The 19,335-nt window shown below is 37.5% G+C and overlaps 1 protein-coding gene across 1 annotated transcript; it reads right to left on the reverse strand.

Moving 5' to 3' along the window:
- Window positions 1-894: 894 nt before the first annotated feature.
- Window positions 895-19,004, reverse strand: LOC136677531 (cytosolic arginine sensor for mTORC1 subunit 1-like). Its single transcript, XM_066655099.1, has 9 exons — window positions 18,635-19,004; window positions 13,275-13,345; window positions 10,699-10,892; window positions 9,327-9,462; window positions 8,772-8,895; window positions 7,184-7,294; window positions 5,779-5,861; window positions 4,600-4,694; window positions 895-3,328 (listed from the first exon to the last, which is right to left on the reverse strand). The coding sequence occupies exons 1-9, from the start codon at window positions 18,745-18,747 to the stop codon at window positions 3,266-3,268; spliced, it is 990 nt and encodes a 329-aa protein (XP_066511196.1). The 5' UTR covers window positions 18,748-19,004; the 3' UTR covers window positions 895-3,265.
- Between the last annotated feature and the right edge of the window lie 331 nt (window positions 19,005-19,335).

Genomic DNA, 19,335 nt, shown 5'->3' on the forward strand with positions numbered 1-19,335 from the left:
GGGGGAGTACAGTCAATGGAATGTTATGACTAGCACAAGTCACATTTAAAAATGCACTCAAGTTAAACATATCGCTGCTGTTCATTGTAAAACATGTATCCCTATTTTTCGTTTACCAAATCATTGAAACACATAATCTGTGCTTCACATTGTGTAAATGTGATGGACCAATGATGAATGGACCAATAGAAATGTTCCAAAATTACTTTGAATAAAATGCTTTTACTGACCTCTGACTTCCATTCAAAGTTATTTCTCTTGTGCACCTGCATTTTCTACAGCATTTTGGGTTGAGTTGGAGTGACATTTCTGATGCAGAGATAAACATCTAATATCAGTACCTGACTTCACTAATATTCCTGTGACTGAATATCAACGTTCTCACATAGTCACATAGCCCTGAAGAGCAGAAGCTGCTACTGCAGCAAGGACGGCAGGCTACCTTTTAATACCTTTAATTTTACAAGAAACGTGGGACAAGTCTGTGTCCACAAAAGTTTGACAGTGTAAAAGTACCTTCATTCATTACTGCTTATCCAGTTCAGGGTCACAGTGGGGCTCACTGGGTGCAAGGCAAATACACACCCTGGAGGAGGCACCAGTCCTTCACAGGGTGTGACACACACACACACACACACACACACTTACTTTTGAGGAGCCAAACCACTCACTAACGTGCGTTTTTTGATAATGGAAAAAAAAACAGAGCACTCAAGAGGAAACCCACACATACACCAACTCACAAACCTAGGACCCCAGAGCTGTGTGACAATGACACTACCTGTTGCATCACCATGCTGCCTTGTGTAAAAGTTTTTATTTGTCTTTTTATTTTTTTAATAAAATATAACTGAAAACTCTGTAAATTCCAGCTTTATTGAATAAGCAGCAGTTTTAACAGAATGGAAAAAAACAGGATATAAAAAAGGGTGAGACTACAAACTCCTTATTATATCTGGGCATATGTTCATCGATGTATAAGAAAAAAAAATGTAATTATATTATATCAAAGATTTCTTTACCTATAACAGTGAAAACAGAAACCAAATTTGGAATGTTTGTTTTGAATCAAAGTTTTTCTAAACAACACCCAAACATGTCCTTTTAATAACCAATGCATTCTGGGCTGTTTTTTCTTCAGTAGTATTCCAACTAAGTAAAACAAGAAGATGATTACTAAAACAAACATGAGTATGAGAGGACTGTTCTAATAATGATTTATTATTTTTTTGGCAGGAGTTTAAAAATATTTCTGCACATGAAAAACTTCAGTGTTAAGTTGTGTAACATAGCGCATTTTAACTTGCAGTATATTGTATTTTTCTTTCCAACAAAACGTTGCATCTCTGAAGCCTTAATTCAAATCAATTTTGGGCCATTTCTATTGGTCCATTCATCACAAATTGTTCACACAAAAGTCTACTATAATGGGCAAATGTTTACAAAAATAGTGAAAAAAATTGAATATAAAAATGCAAACATTTCGTGTAACAGGATTGTGATATGACAACAATTACCCATTTGTCTCATATAATAAATTCTGGTACAATTCCCTGTACATTCTGCATTTTATGGTGCACATCTCATACAAAACTGCCATAACTCTGTAGCTGCTTACAAGTTGTTATAGTTACCTGAGTTTATTAAGGAGTATGACTTTATAACCCCAGGTTTAATATGAATTATAATATCTGTTGCTACTGGTCACTAATGATCATATGAAGTCATTATAATAGGTTATAGAAACTCACTTTAAGAAATCAAAGGGATGAATAATTAAGCATGTAAAAATCTGATGTGCAGTTATGGCATAAGATATGTGTACCATGTAAATACAAGATTGATAGGACATGTTGCTCAGAGTCTTTACTGGCAAATTCTTATCAGATAATATATATGTAAATGCACAGTACATGTCAAAGGCCACATTGAGGCTGGTTACTAATTTGAGTCAGAAAAAGGGAGAAAGGCAGTTCACCTATCAGTCAACACGGAAACATCTGTGCTTCCCCAGTTCAAACTAATGGTCACTTTTGGAACAAAACCTTGCATCTTTCCAGAATGTGAAAATAGCAGCTGTCATTTAGCTTGTGTTTATATTTCAGAATGAATGGACAAATAGAAATGTTTCTAAATGACTCTGAATGCATTTATTGCTCTATTAACGTTGAATCAAATTTAGGACCATTCTTGCCTTCTAATGTTAAGTCTACATTCTGGAGATACAAAGGGCACAAATCAAAAAGTGATCAGTCAACAATCTTCCCATATCATCGTCATATATTCCCATATCATCACTATACTGTCAATAGACAAATATTCACACATGAAGGAACAAGATTGTCAAACAATGGCAAGAGTATGTTTAAACATTCCTTAAAGAAATAACACTCATTTTTGGGCCAGAATAATGTTTCAGTAACTGGTATTTCTATGAAGGATAACTTCTCAACCTAAGAAAACCTATGCTTAGGAAAAGCCAGGTAAATGCTACTTTCAAATAAAATGTTCAGCCCTAAATTTTTGCATTCACACACAAACTCACAAAAATTAACACTATTACTGTAGTTCATCACTCAAGAGGCTATACGAACACCTATAAGCCTTAAATGACAAGTGATTTTATCCTACATACACATTAGCACAAGCTAAATCAAAAAAGCATCAGCAGTCAAAGTGTTACATAATCTTATTAATGATGCCTTAAAGTGTTACCCAAATATCTTTCATTATATCAATACTGGAAGATGGATATAACACTGATAGTATTTTGAGTGCTACCCTCCAATAAACAAGAACCAAAAAAGTGGACATACTAATGCTAAATCAGAGCACCTCAGTATTCATATCAAAAGATCTAAGGATGCATCCTTTTTGCATGTTAAATGTCACTTATTCACCAAGAACATAAGGCTTAGCACCATAACACCCTTCACGCAAACAAAGAACCTAAACTCTTAGTGCTGTCATTCTAAAAGGAGAATATTAAGATCCTTATTTGACCAACTAACGTTACCATGTTAGCAAAGCCCTACTTGGACACAAAAATTTCAGGACAGAAATGGCACTTCAAAGCTGCCTGATACATCAGCTTGAGTTTGTCTCGTGAGCCAGTCTTGTCTTACACCCATCGTCATAGATGCACTTCCGGTGGTTATGGCAACACGGTCAGTGGTTAATACTCTTCTGGTTGTAGTGTTAGTCGTCTGGACCCGTCTTATGTTACAGTCCACACTATCTTCTCTTCTTCATGGTTATCTCAGCATCACACATCTTTCCTCTGATCCTGAAGCATGCCTGTAACACTCACAATGTCCTCTTCTGGGACCTAAAGAAGACAGACACCATGGAGGAGAGAACTAGTTTGTAAACAATCTTTAAACTGGCTTGACAAAGCCTATGCAACTATATGCCAGGCTGCTGCTAAGATATAGCTATCTATCTTAGCAGCAGCTAATTGCAGTCATATGCCAACTGGCAGCAAATGGTAGTAAACAAATGTCTTGCCATGCTAAGACATACATCCTGGACTGATGAGTGAAATTTATAATTAGGATTATAGATTTTGAGAAGCAGATATGCACGTATTGTTGAAAATATTCATGTTATATTTAAGTGTTGATGTTACTGTGCCATTTTCTGTCTTATATAAATTATCTGCTTTCAACCCAATTACTTGAAAAACTAGTGACCTAATGACTGTTTGATCTGAAGCAGTTTTCCACTGAATATTATTACAAATGTACTTTGAATCAGCTAGGTTTCTGTTCTGTTCTAATTACAGGGAAGCTTGTTGAAATTACTGAAATTATTGTCTGTGGTAATGAACTTTATGGTGGGTGCATGTGCGTCAAACAGATTTGGTGAAACAACACTGGAGTTTTCATTAAAAACACATGTACGCACGAGTTTGAACTTTTGACTTCAGTGTAAAATAAAATGTTCATTAAAAGCTCCATAATTTTAATAAAAGATACATTAAAGTGTATATTGGTTTGTTTTTAGATTCAGTTGTATATAATATCTGTAATTTAACAAGTTGTGTATTGATGTATTATTTGTTTGATGCAATATGCTAACTAGTGTATTAGAATCTCTTCTGAGACGATTATAAACAATAAGCAATCGGCCAACAGAGATTTACACAGCTGATTAAATGACAGCGTGAGAGATATACAGTGAGAGATATACAGATTATACAGTGATCTCCATTTATTCTGTATCCTTACACAATGTTAAAAAAAGGAAGCTTCCAAAGTTTCATAATAGTTGTTATAATACCAGGGTCAAAAGTTTGTGGAGCCTTGCTCATCCAACATGTGTCCCCCTAATGGTATACAGTAGATGCTGGATCATTTGTGCGAGGGCTTAACAGCACTGAGAACCATGAGAGCATTACTGACACCATTTCATCTTACAAAAAAACTACTACTACTTGTTTTACTCTTTTCATTTAATATTTTTATTTCTATAAATATTTTGGTTTAAATTCAGTTAGTGTAAAGTGTAATATATCTGAAATTTAAGTCAACCTGAGGTCAAAACTTAACAGGTATACAATATATTACAGAAAGAAAAGAGGGGGGGGGGGGGTCTTACCAAGGCATGGTCAAAGCTGAATGTGCTGATGTAATACGCAGATATGTCACTTTCTGCCAGAGGCTGGGAGATCTGTGCCACTATCCCACACTCATCTAAAATACAAGAGAAAGGGAAACAACAAGTTAATCATTTACAGCTTGTAGACCTGGCTGTGTACTAGATGTGTCCTCTCTGTTATCTGATAACTCACGTAGAACCACAACCATGTGCATAAATACATAACATTAAATACATAACCAGAAAAAAGACAACATCAGCGACTCTGAAAATTATGTGACAAAGTTCAGCAGTGTTTCCTTACTGTTTCAAGTGACTGTTCAATTATATTTGACAAGTTCTAGGGGGGGTTAAAAAAAATCCACAAAAAAAAAAAAAATAATAATAATATTAATAATAATAAATTATTGCGCAGCAGGTAGTGTTGCAGTCGGAAAGCTCCAGGGACCTGGAGGTTGTGGGTTCAAGTCCCTCTCCGGGTGACTGTCTGTGAGGAGTTGGTGTGTTCTCCCTGTGTCCGCGTGGGTTTCCTCCGGGTGCTCCGGTTTCCTCCCACAGTCCAAAAACACACGTTGGTAGGTGGAATGCCGACTCAAAAAAAAAAAAAGTGTCCGAAGGTGAGTGTGTGACTGAAAGTGTGTGTGTGTGTTGCCCTGTGAAAGACTGCCGCCCCATCCAGGGTGTATTCCACCTTGCTCCCAGTGATTCCAGGTAGGCACTGGACCCACCGTGCCCCTAAACTGGATAAGAGTTATAGATAGTGAATTAATGAAAATAACAAATATAGCCGTTAGCAGCTACCTGAGGGTTCAAGCATGAACTGGCTTATTAAGGAAATGTGTGAGTGTGTGTTGCCCTGTGAAGGACTGGTACCCATCAACCATGTGAATTTTTATAATATTCGGAAGTCCGGAAGCCCGCAATTATGAAATAACTTTTTTTTGATAATTATTATAGTCCAGGTTTCTTAGGATTCTGCTGATGCCACATATGCCCAAATTGGGTATATATATCCAGGGACTAGTTTGAACCCTAAAAAATAATTTAAAAACCTCTAACATTTTTTTGTAGCTTAATGCTGTAAAATAAGGCATTTTGACCAGAGGTTGCTAAAACCTTTTTGTGCAACTGTAAATAAGACAAGAGATTCATAAAACAACAATGTCCTCTATTCCTCACCAAAGCCTAGTGGCTGGCCTCCAATTCTGACCATCCTCCAAAGCTCATCAGAGGAGCTTGTGAAAAGCAGATCTGCAGGAAATCTGTAAAACACACACACACACACACACATACCACAGACCTGTTCCTCAACTTTCTTATATGTGCACTAATGCAAGGGTTTGTGAAGCACAACAAGTAGATACACATGATGATTAAGGATACACCCCCCCTCCCTTTTTACTTCTTTCTCTGGTTATGAAAATTCAAAAACATGTTTCTACAACAGGCGCATGTTAAGTTATAGAGACAAATATGAAAAAAAAATATATTCCCACATTCATGGGGAATGCTTCACATTCAGCCATACCATTAAAATTACCTCCTTGTTTCCACATTTGGTCTATTTGGACTATTTGGTCTGTTATTTAAAAGGTCACCCCTATCTAGGTGGTATCATTAGCAGGTGTCATCTAGGTTGGGAACTATATTTTTATTGTGTTTACAGGTATATTAGACAATGCAATGCGAGTAAAGTTTTTAATCCATGTGCACACACTGTCCACTGTGCACCCACTTCACTGGTCTAGCACACACTAACACATCACCACCAGGTCAGTGTCACTGCAGTGCTAAGGATAACCTACCACCCAAATATCACCTGCTCTGTGGTGTTCAATATGCATAGCAACATATGGCCCTTAAATAGAGCATTTAAAATGGACAATGAGTGTAGATGCAAGGTTGTAATTTTAAGGTTATTGCTAATTGTATGAACATAATACAACTCTCAGACCATTCTATATCTATTTAATTTCCAGTATTACACACAAACCATTTATTTATTATTAACATAATATTAATTTAAATATTAAATGACAAAATTAATTGTTTAATTTGCTGTTAACTTTTTGCCTTATTACAATTTCCATTCTTTTGCAGAGACTCATTTCAAAAAAAGGTATTTTTTGGGATATTTTTGACCCATCGAACGGTGACTAGATGCATTTTCTTCTTTTTTTTGATGCAAGTAATCCCCAGTCACATTCAGTTCTGTTTAGATCAGGCCTCTGGGGTGGCCAGTCCACTACTATGATAATAACAGAAGATTTGTTTCATTTGCATGTTTCCTTTTGGCAGTAATGTGTTCTTAACAGTGTCACATCCTTTCAGTTGTCAATCCACAGTGAAACGGTGGCCAGAAACAGCTGTGAATTTTCTCAAATCTTAAGCAAAAGCAGAGCTTAATTTTCTCTTGCTGCACAAAGATAAACGTTTTGGAGGTCTACTCATTTCGCTTAGATATTTCTACATATTTAACAACTCCAGTTTTTTGCTTTTTTTCCACATCATGTTATATCTCATCTCTTGTAAAATGTAATTGTATTTAATGACTGTTTAAACTGAGGGAATTGAAGGATCTTACTGTCGCTGAGCTTCTGTGTCCATAACCAAGGAGACATAGCCATCAATCAGAGAGAAAGAGAAGAACTTAACATATTCTTGATCATCAGCCACAGCAGCATCTTCCTTTGGACTGCACATAAAGGGAGGGGGGGGCATCAGTAAAGTCATGTAATGAAGTTTGTGATGGATCACAAACACCACTTTAACTCATCCCAAAGGTATTGGATAATGCTCCATCACTCTAGAGAATGCAGTTCCAAATGTATCACAGCCCAATGCTTACACCTTTCTAGCCAACACAGGGCACCAAGCATGGTGATGTTAGATGAAAAACAGCTCCATCTCCATCATGTCTTGTACCTTTTGCATCTTTGGTAAATTGTGATATAACAGTACAATGTAAATTGTAAATACATTAATGACATCATTAGTGATATTTTTTTAATTGCATTAAAATTATCACTGTTAATTATAAGAAAATAATTAAAGTTGGTGCAGACTGGTCACTGGGAGTTATTACTGTAGGGGCATAAATATATATTTATTCATTCATTTTTGTAACTGTATTTCCAGAGCCTACTAGGAACCGCTGGGCCCAAGGTAGGAACATGCTCCGAACAGGGTGCCAGTATTTCCCTATATTTCATTCACAACACACAACAAATGTAATTACCAACAAGTGATTTTGGACTGAAACCAGAGCATAATTATATATTGCCCTCTAATAATTGAGTATAATAATTGACTTATCAGAGGAAACATACATTTATGATATTTTACTGTTTTAAAACCATATTATATTTAGCCCATTTTATCAGTTATCAGAACCTCAAAACTTTTGGTATCCATTTGCAAAATATTTCCATTATGCCAGTATTTACTGATATTATTTGTCTCCCATGCCAGAAAGGAAGTAGGATATTTTCAGAAGGGAAATATAAATTTGTAATATGTCCTGATGATTCATTTTCTTACTGTATTTAGCTTTTCTAGAACAGCAGAATATTTTTAGCCAGAACACATCACCTTCCGGCTCCAGTAATTCTCCCACTGATGTAATATGTAGTGATGTAATAGAAGGCTCTGTATGCGTGTATATGTGTGTGTATTCTTTTTAGGCAGGTCTCAAATGTGGGTTGCAGAAAAGACATGAAACAAAGTAAAAACAAGGGGAAGTAGTAAAGGTGCGTAATTCTGACGTTAGTTTGGTCTTTTTCCAATGCAACAGCCAAAGAATTTAACCACAGTGAGAACACACATACTCCACCCGAGAAAAGGGTCTGCCTTTAAAAGATATCTTTATCTAATTTATGCTTTAATCTTTTGCAAATATCTTTAAATGTTTCAAACCTCTTGGTCCACAACCTGGATCTCTAGAATATATCATTCTCCTAAGGGCAAATATCACTCACGATTCATCCAACTTTAAAAAGCTTAGCTTAGGAGATTCAAACACCATTATATAAATGGAACCACATTTCTGGACAACAGAAGTGCTTCAAAATTATATTAACCTCCATTAAAATTAGGAATATGGTTCACTCTTCAAAAACATTTTAGAGGTACATGTCTTTTTTGAAAGCTATGACATGTTATGTGCAGCCAACCTGTTGGAGTAGAAGAGTACGTCTATAAGAGTTGTGGCAATGCCTGGAAGAGTGTCAGGATCCAGACTCATCACACAGAACTGATTCTTAGGGATCATCACTGGGTGCACTGTGGAATGAGGGGCTGAAACACAAAAACACAAAAAATGTCACCCAGGAGCTTCACCATATGGTCAGTGACAGACCACTGTGCCTTTCTAGCTCCATTCAAACAGTTTGCATTAGTATTTATGCAACTGGTGCTACAAATATGCGATGTGTTAAAAAGCATTTTGCCAATAAAATGTAGAAAACATTCTATAAGTCGTCAATATTCATTAGATTTTTTTACGTGCAACTCCCATGAGGAGAAATTTACAAAATATTTTCTTTGCAGTCACTTAATATCTAGGGTTATGCTCTCTATAATCTGTTCCACTCAAGAGGACGGCCATGTTCAGTGCTACAATAAGCATTATCATAATGGCCGTTTCATAACATAAAAAAAAAAAAAGAAATGTTTTGTTTTTAACGGTGTGAAAATGGATGAGGTCATTGTTTTCATTCTCGACTCACCCTCCTTTCCATTTTTCTGGAAACCATTGTGTGTGTCCTGAGTATGTACAGGCACAGATTCCCCATCCACCTCCCTGAAAATATTAAATTCTTCAGCTAGAGTGTGGATCACCACAGACAGGTCTTTCTCACGAACCTGAGGAAAGAAAAAAAAACTGTGTTATCAACTAATATTTGTAGGTTTTAGGGCATTTACTTATAAATAAATAAATAAATAAATAGACAGACATGGGTGAATGTGGGGTAGCAAGTTAACAATCATGCATTGGCTGTAGGAAAAATTGGCTGACTAATTCTGACTAAATCATCTCCAAAAAATTTCTTGTGGGTTTTCCTTGTATGATGTTTGCAGTACCTACAGAAACTGGTGTAAGAAAGGACAATGGGTAAAATGAGAAATCACTGATGCAAGATGCTTCCTTGTGCATCAGTGATCTTTGGTGCCCATGACACTGTCACAGGGTTCACCGATTGCCCTTCCTCAAACCACATTGAACTACTTCCGGCTGACTGGTGAGTGTGTGTGTGAGAGACTATATATAACTTTATAGTATTTTCCACTGAACACGTCAAAAAATAACTGTCCTATATTAAGGCTTTCAAATAAACTTTTTTGAGAATGGTTTAAATGGTAGCACACATTTGTTATTAAATCACCTATAAACAGTTCAGAATGCTGATTCAGTACAATTATAATAGCGGCTGTGTCTAATTAACTGGCCTTTAGCCTCAGTGAAAATGATTTATTTTGATACTGAAAGTGGGCAAAACAAACAACTAATCAGTAGGTGACAGACGCATATGAAAGACATTTGCAATGCCACTTGTATTCATGTAATATTATAAAAAACAGGATATGAATAATACTGAGCTGATTATAAGTTAACATAAGCTCAATTTTTTTCTGAAACCAATAAAATAAAATTAAAACGCAGGTCTTCTGTATCCATCAGGACACTGATATATGATTTGGGTACAATATTCATGTCAAGATTTTATCTGATTATTTTATTATTATTTCGTTTTTTATTAGAACATATTCCAATTTTTAATGGCAGCTTGATAATCAGCCAGGGCTACGGGAGCTAAAATTTAATTGATCATTACTTTTCAAAAGCAAATTTATTCAACCCACTATGCCAGATGATAATCAAGAGACTTAAATTGAGAACAAATGTTTGGTCAAATCAGGGTAGGCCTAATTGGACTTGGATCTCAGCATTTATTTTACAAAAATCACAGTACTAGAGGATCAAATAATAAAAGGCATATAATGGAAATAATGCAAAAGCCCATGGCTTTAAACCTCGGGGTGTGATTCAACTACGTTTAGTTGTCCGTTTGCTTTTCAAAGAGCTTAACCACCTCTTACCAGGATAAAGTCAGTCTGATAGGTGGACAGCATGAAGACGGACACATGCTGCTCGGCCAGGGGGGCAATGACGGACTTGGCAATTTTGGTCACGCCCACAGCCTGCGAGCTGCTTGAGGCGTTGCCATTGGAGACGACATTGAGGGGCAGCCAGGTGGAGCATTCGACCTGCAGGTGCTCAGACGTGTGCAGCTCTGGAAGGACCCAGATGAAGAGGTCAAGATGGAGTCAAATAGAGCAGGCTGATGGAATTATGGATCATGTAGTCATATATCATACACTCCTGATCAAAATCTTAAGACCAGTTAAAAAAAAATGGCAAGACTTTTCATTCTGCACTATAGGATCTGAAGAAGGTTCTAAGTAGAGCTTCACGATGTTAAAAGAAGAAAAGGGAGCAAGAGACAAAAGGCAATTTAATGAAAACAACAATTTAACTGAAATAGGCTGTTCATCAGCTGGGCAAAAGTTTAAGACCACAGCTAAAAAAGGACTCAGTAATGATTAGCTTCACCATTCCTGCTGATCACGTCAAACAATCGTTTAGTCATGCCTGACAGCTAATCGTATCCTGCGGCCGAGCGTCAGGGTCATTTTTTTGGGTCTACCACTTGACTGTTTTTGTTCCAGAACCTCCAGGACCTTTCAGTAAATGTAAAAGGATTGTCTGACTGCGTCCAAACTCAGCCGTGATCACACGCTGTGGGAGACCTTGCTTATGCCGCTCAACAATCCTACCACGTTTAAAGTCAGTGAGCTTTTTTGCTTTTGCCATGTGAACGTCTTTACGGTGTGAATACTTGACAGAAAATAACATGGAATGCAAATTTTTTGTGCAGATTTTAGCTTTTAAACGCTGTGATCTTAAACTTTTGATCAGCTAATGAAGAGCCTATTTCAGTTAAATTGTTGTTTTCAATAAATTGCCTGCTCAAAATCTTTTTTTCTCTTGCTTCCATTTCTTCTTTTTGCATCGTGAAGCTCTACTTAGTACCTTCTTAAGATCCAACAGCAAAAAATGCAAATTCTTGAAATTTTTAAACTGGTCTTAAGATTATGATCAGGAGTGTATGTATGGTTGTGTATACATCATACATAGACAAGAATCTAAGCAGATTTAAGCAAAGTGCCATATCTCATTCACAAATCTAACAGCATTTTTTTCTCCCCAGGCTTACAGCTAATTTCACAAGTAAAGTTATGGTAAACCAATAAAACGTGTATTTCTAACAAACCACAGATTATTTCAAGGCAGGATGTTTGTTGCCCACCTTTGAGAACTGACGTGAGACAAGTTCCCCTTCTTATACCTTGGGGCAGACATATCAGATGCAGCACCAATGTCAGGACCAGCTTGACAATTATTATTAACCAATATCCACGTATTTTCACAGGAAAGTAATGCGGACTTTCCTTTGAACTGACTGGTCTGAGACCACAGGATACAGATGCCACTGCCTTTTGTGTTGAGTCAGATGTGCGGTTGTGTATTTGGTATGACAAAGTCATGAAAGCCATGCGATCACCCCCCGACTGTGGCCTTGAAAGCAGGTAAGCAGTGCACGGTAGATGATGTACTTTCCAGGTTGAAATACAACCCTTGTACAAACCCCATTTCTGGAACTGTAGGCATTATTTTTAAAATGCAGTTAAAATAAGTGTGTAATTTAATTGTTAATACGTTTGAAATGTTTTAGAAAAAAAATTACAATGACCAAACTGATTGTGTGTGTGTGTGCGCGCATGCGCACGTATAGTTTACATTAGATATTGTATATGACATCAATATACAACACCACGCTCCCTGAATATTTGGATATTCAATGAATATCTCGGCCGAAGCTCCGAAGCCCTAAATATGGCATTCAGAACAGCCCTAGAACAGTATAAACTTACTTAAACTATTTAGCAAAAATCATCATGCCAGCCAAAACATGTAATTGTTTTTCTTTTATCTTGTCAGTTAAATATAAGTTAAAGAAAGTGAAGGAAGAGGAAGTTCCCTTTTATTATTGAAAGTTACTGATTAATCTTCTCCTCCACTTTGCCTATGACTACCTTAAACTCTTATAACCATGGCAGAAATAAAGCCTTTTCACTTTCTAGTCAATGTCTGAGACTCAAAACCTGTGTTAGCCAAGTCTTTGGAAATTAGTTAAAGTTGAATAGATGTGCAGATCTAGGCCTTAATGGGCATCTGTGCTGTAGCTCCACTGCTCTCGCATATTCACGTTTATTTGCTGGCAGTAAAGAAGAAGGGCTTATGATGAGGGAGTCTACAGGTCCGTGGTTACATTTAGGCCTTTCCCTTTAAATTATTTGATTTCTTGCAGTATTCACTGGATTTCATTTGTTAATATTCACGCCTCTACTCAAAGACTCTTTTTACTTCTTTACTGTGTATTTATTATTGTATATTCATTTTAAAAACATAATTAATTTTTGATCATTCTCTCCTGATATTTCTTTTACCTGCTGTTAATAGATTACTCTTGAGTTATATATAAATATTAAAGAACTCTACAGTATCAACAGGATACTCTATTTGTATCTGTGTAGATGTGTGTGTCTGATACCTTTAAATCCTTCCTCGTCAAGGACAACTGTGTAATTTTCTGGAGTCTCAGTCAGACTGAAGAATTTACATCTGAGAGAGAGAGAGAGAAAGTGTAAAAGGAGCAAAAGTTAATAGATGGGGAAACAGAAAAGAGTGAATTGGAGGACAAACAGGGGGGTAAGGGAGAGACAGAAAGAGAGAAGAGAGAGAAACAGCAAGAGAAAATATTGAGATCAGACATTGTGTGTGACTGAATAAAAACAGTGACAGATTGCCGCTAAGAGTTTCCCAGGATGGGGCAGGGTGGGACACTGGCCAGAAAACACGTGTGTACAGACACACACACACAGACACAGTTTAATTCCTTATTGCATGCGCACCTGTGCTCTCACCATTCCAAATGAAGTGGGGTCCAATAGCCTGAAACAGCTTTTTGCATTTACTCTAATTTTAAACATAACAATCGGAATGTAAAACATATTTACATGATTTTACATGCAAATGGGACTCATTAGCACTGTCATTTGACCACCAGCTCTAGTGGGAGGAATAAGGCTTGAATACTGACATTTTTGCACAAAAGTCTTAAAATTTTGCTTAAACACACTATAACCATGTCCAATAACCCACAAATAAACATGTTTTCAATGGCATCAAAAGGGGATTCATTCTGTTTTGTGCAGTAACAGCCTCAACTACTCTGAGAACACAACTCAAAACTATTGGAAGGTTCACACCCCTCTAGCCCACAGTCAGCTTTGAGCATTGGGAGCCCAGGCTTATGTGCAGCTGTTCCGGTGTGTCTTGTGAAGATCACTGTAGAGATTATATAAGCTGGACGTGCACAATTAAACATATGCATCTGCGTAGACATCTAAAGTAGCTGAACTCAATCTGAACTGTTGTAACAGGTTTTCTTATGACAGCGACAAACAGAAAGCAACATCTGATTAAAATGCAGCACCGACTGCTCAGTATGGGAAATCAGCAATGCTGACTGAATCCCAGATGACTTCCTATTCACTACACAGTGGTGGGTTTCCAGACAGGGATTAAGCCTAGTCCTGGACTACACAGCATTTTGAATTGTAATTTTCCACTGGAAGGATGATGCAGTCCAGGACTAGACTTAATCCCTGTGTGGTGCTGCAGAGTAGAAACCACTATTTCATATTCTATGTCATGCACTAAAAAGAGAGTATAAAGCTTTTATTTGCGATGCACCCCATGTGTAGGTGTTACATCATCTCAGGCTTGGATCCAAATTCTTCAGGAGCAGGCACTGGAACCCAGGACAGTGTCAGTTTCTGCATTGAGCAGCCATTGTCTCAGGGTTATAGAAACAGAGCATCATGGAAAATCGGGGTCTAAATGGGCTGCAGTGTCTCTTATTTATTCTGGAGGTTATTTTCCACAGAAAACAGTATGGTGTTTCTCAGTCAGTATCAGACAGAAAGAATAAGTAAGAAAAAAAGGTGGGGGACATGTTAAAGATAAATGATGATAGCCTTGGATATGGATTCTCATGAGGGACCCCTGCTGCATTCATGATTTTCACAGTTCATGGCATCTATCAACACAGTGTTTTACTAGGGTTAAAACATTTCTACCAACGTTGTCACTAATCAACAGCCTTGATGCTGCCACCTTGTGCAGATGATTCCTGTTTTGAGTTGGGCTCAACAGAACCTGATTCTGAGCCCCAGCGCAGGCTGCAGAGGGGAAAAGTGCAGCTCCACCCACAGTGTCACCTCAGTGCAACAGCATTGTGTTTGCTACCCTTACACTTCCTGTTCACCTCTGGAACCCCGGTCTGCACTTCCGGCAAGAGCTCCGCGACCATCTCACCACCACAGCAAAAAAACTTCCTTTAATAAAAAGAAGCCCTATTCTCTACTTTCTTGTATCATATTATGATCTATTTAACTTCTAATATTTCAACATTTCCTCATCCAAATGAGTCATTATTCATTTTTTACATGACCTTTATTAAATGATTTATTTTTAACTACTCAAGAATGAAAGACCTTAGGCTGTACATGAGCGTAAGGTTACCATTCTCAGTGCCAAGTGTCAAATACAAGGATATAAAGCCTGCAGTGTCCGGCTGTAGAGCAATACAGCATCACTCATTACAGTTAGTAGGTGTCTGTGATCTAAAACTATTCATCCAACCTCACTAACGCTCTCATGGCAGAAGGCAATCAAATCCTTACAGTAAATGTTTCAACATCTAATTTGAAGCCTTTCCAGAAATATGCCATTATTTACAGCCTTAAGTTTAGGCTAAGGTATCAAACTATTGGTTCCCCTCAAATTTGCATATTTGCATGTAAAATACTTTTGTAATTATTGGCTTAGTGGTGTCTCATTTAAAAAAAAAAAGAAATATTTCAGCCCAAGCTGAAATATTTCTTACACCTTCCACAAACCTTGTTGATTCAGTGCAAAACGTAATGAATCAAAGATATCTTGGCATATCTCCTGTAATTGGGAAGGAAGGGGAAACTGTATTCATTGAATTATAGCCATGCTTGAATATCACATAACCATGATTCATATCAAAAAACACTCTTTTATAAAATTCAGAGGATATTTCCTCACCATTTGCTAGTTTTCCAGTCTGTCTGCAAGCTCAAAACCTGTCTAACGTATGTACAAGGCCCCAGTGTCTGTAAATGGGTAAAAGCACAAAGTGTTTCAGCCAGTACGATAGGATTTCTCTCTCTGCTAATGGAAGAGAAATGGTATCTGGAGTTTTTTAAACAATGGAGAGAACTCCAAACATTGAAAAGCACAAACCAAATGAGGATATTCCTCTTTTCTTCGCTCCATAAGTAGGCAATATTGACATATTTTTGCTGTTTTGGATTAGTTAATGAGGAAACATCTCCAAGTTCATGAGACGGCTAACTACATTAGCGAAAGTGCTACAAAACCCAAACAACTCAAGTTCTAAATGTGTTTCTGTGGTAATAAAAAGTGACTAAAAACTTACAGACAAGTTAAACTTCAGCCAGATTCAAACAACAGTCATTGAGGTTTTCCTCAAACATACCATTCTGCCTGAACGTACACAAACCAAAGATTTCACATGCACATGTTTAGTAATTACCGCATGTCAGATTAATCCAAAAAGCAGTGGTGAGAATAATGGCTATAGAACTGTAATTACACCCTGAACCATTTAGAGTGATGATTCAACAACAGGAGGACTAGAATGAGGCCTGTAGAATATGAACTGCTCTAATGAGGCATGTAAAATGAGGGCTCTACAATGATGTGCATACAATGGAAGTCTACATTTAGGGTTCTAGAAAAGCCCATTTAGACTGAGCACTCTGCAATGCAGGTTAGATCATGAGGCATTTACTGTGAAGGTTCAACACATACAAATATATAATAACAGGCCTAGAATGAGGGTTCTAGCATGGAGGTTCATCAGTGAGGCAGATAGAGCAAGGGCTCTATAGCTGAATATCTAAAATGGTTTATTTTTCTGAATCAGTATCAACAGGTTTCAGTATACCGTGTGTATATATATGAGGCTATAAACGGACAAACTAAATAGAGTGAGTTACCTTCATTGCATACACAATTTTTTTTTTCTTTTTAGAAATTTAAATATTAACCACCAAATGTGGTATTTTCTATTAGCAACATTGGGACATGAACAGCTTGTGCACCACAAGCTGTGGTTTTTGGGTCATAAACAGGAGTACAGCCCCACCCTCAATGCCCCCTTATTATTAAGCTCTGTGGGGAACGTAATCTGACAGCTCATGCTTTTTAAGTACAACCACAACCAAAGCAAGCAACAGTCAACAACAGAAAAATAAAGGCAGCCGTCTACTTTGTTTACTCTTTTTAACATACAACAACAAATGTGGACTATGCACCAAAACAAGCTGGATGACTGAGACTATGTTAATTTACTCATATTTACAATGAATTAATTATGGACATGTTAACATGTGCACTTACTGCCTGTGTAGACTTGTGTGCAAATCTTAAAATGAAATGGGAAGTTATAATGCAGTTACACCGGAGCCTATTGCCATTGTACTCAATGCCTCAAAGCATACACAACCCAGAGGGCTAGAATGGAATTTCCCCCTTTCACCAAACTGAGCAGTGATCTAGAATTAACCTTATTATCCAGTATGTCTGGGTGTCAACAACTTCTCACGGCAATGTTCCTACATCTAATCCTTCCCATAAGATTAGATAGAGCCTGTTATTGCAGCACATATAGAACTAAATTTCTATTAACACCCAAGGTTTTGGCCATATAGTGTTCATGACTGCAACGGCCTGCAGCCTGAAAAAAAGAAAAACTAACAGTTGTCCCCTGACAACACCACAGCGCTGATGGCATTAAGCAAACAGAAGCAACCAAATCACAAACTAGCAAAGCTTTACATAACAAAGCATAACAGTGTTTATTCAGTTGCGGAGTGTTCTTTATTTTAATTGTGGTGACTCCAACCATTTGATTTCACCTCTTGCCTCTATATGTGGTTTGTCTAACTGAGTCATCCACATTTTATGCAACACAGTGACAGTACTGTACAGGTGTTGAGCAACACTTCCTCTCTATGAATGCTGGGACATGTCCACCAAGGCATGTCATGGAGTTCAACACTGAGCATCTATTTCATCAGAAAAACCTTATGCATAATATGATGTATCAGAACTTGCTTATACATTATTTCTTGCTGAGTTTGCCATTGGGTTATTGGGGGAGTGGTCTGACATTTATATCCGTTTGTTCATTTTCTGCGAGTTATGTGGTTGCTGGGTGGATTGGAAACCAGTCCAACAATGCTCAAAGGGATCTTCGTCAAGAGAAATGTTATTAAATTAATATTTTTGTTCAAGAGAATCTACTTACACTAAATGTAGCAAAGTTAAACAAGTCTGTCTAGGACCTAAACTTTGTATTAGTGCTGTATTTCCAGCACAAAATGATTACATTTCAAAAGTTATTTTGTATTTGTGGGGCCACATCTTTTAACAAATACCTTGCATGTGCACACACTGGTGTGTGAGTGTACACACAATTAAAAGCTTTAGCCTGTAGAACTTGCAATCTGAAATTCACAGATATTTCTCTTCCAGTGGACACTGTCTAGTGGATTAAAAGCATTAAGAGTGGGCTGCAGAGTCCACTAGCGATGACTGTTGTTTAAAGGGCAGAGAATTAGGGATAGTGGTGAATTCAGTTTATACTCATGCCTAATAGAGTGAATCATGGTGAGAGAAACAGTAAAAGTGGACCATGCTTCTTAAAGCAAAATGGGGGAAAGGGAGGGAAGATGAGGGGAAATGTGTGGATATCTACGAGTGAACCCCACTACTGCGATGAAATTAACTTACCTCGTTCTGTTCCTCAGAAATATTAGTTTTATTAGAGGGTGGGTGTAATTTTGCAGCCCACTTTTGCTGATACTTGTCACCCTCAGCCTGTGGTCTAGAATATGTAAATCCATCGCCTCTTCTCGGGAAGACGAGCGGGCAAAAGTAGACAACAACAACGAGCTCACAGTCCACAAACTTGCCCTGTGAATTGGCTTTTCTCCTTGGTTTCAGCTCCAGAACCGTGTTCTCCACAAACACATTGTACGGTTCGAGAGCAGCAGGAAGCCTTAGGGATAAGAGAGGTGGAGAAAAACTCAGTGAAATTCGAGCCGTGAACTACAGCGCATTGAGAGACACGGAGAAGATAGACACTCCCCTTACTGCGTTTAAAGCTACAGAGACCCGCCATTACACCCCTTTGCCCAACCAGGGGTCTCTTAATTTACAAAGTAGAACCTAGGTCATAGAAGCTGTTTTTAAAGACCCGGCCACGAAAATATTTTGAGGAGTTACATTTTTACTGTATTTTAGAATGTGTTCTTTGTTGACGTGTAGCAAAATGTTGTCGCTTGAATGACCTGAACATTAAGCAGAACCATTCAGGGGGGAAATGGGTGCGTGGAAAACTTATCAAAATTAGACCTTTTTGTTTTTAATTATTGTTTTACCACAGTAAATCACACTGAGATTTGGTTGTCTATGGCTTGAGTGTGATTAGT

The sequence above is a fragment of the Hoplias malabaricus genome, chromosome X2 (genome assembly GCF_029633855.1).
Source record: "Hoplias malabaricus isolate fHopMal1 chromosome X2, fHopMal1.hap1, whole genome shotgun sequence".
In the NCBI taxonomy this organism is placed as follows: Eukaryota; Metazoa; Chordata; class Actinopteri; order Characiformes; family Erythrinidae; genus Hoplias; species Hoplias malabaricus.

Bases quoted from the DNA above. Each gene is read 5' to 3' on its own strand.
- LOC136677531 (XM_066655099.1), bottom strand. From the start codon at position 18,747: ATGGATTTACATATTCTAGACCACAGGCTGAGGGTGACAAGTATCAGC. The intron at 9,463-10,698 runs GTAAGAGGTGGT...TTCTTTCCTCAG, and splicing joins ATCAGACTGACTTTATCCTG to GTTCGTGAGAAAGACCTGTC. The intron at 4,695-5,778 runs GTGAGGAATAGA...CTTGTATTTTAG, and splicing joins AGGCCAGCCACTAGGCTTTG to ATGAGTGTGGGATAGTGGCA.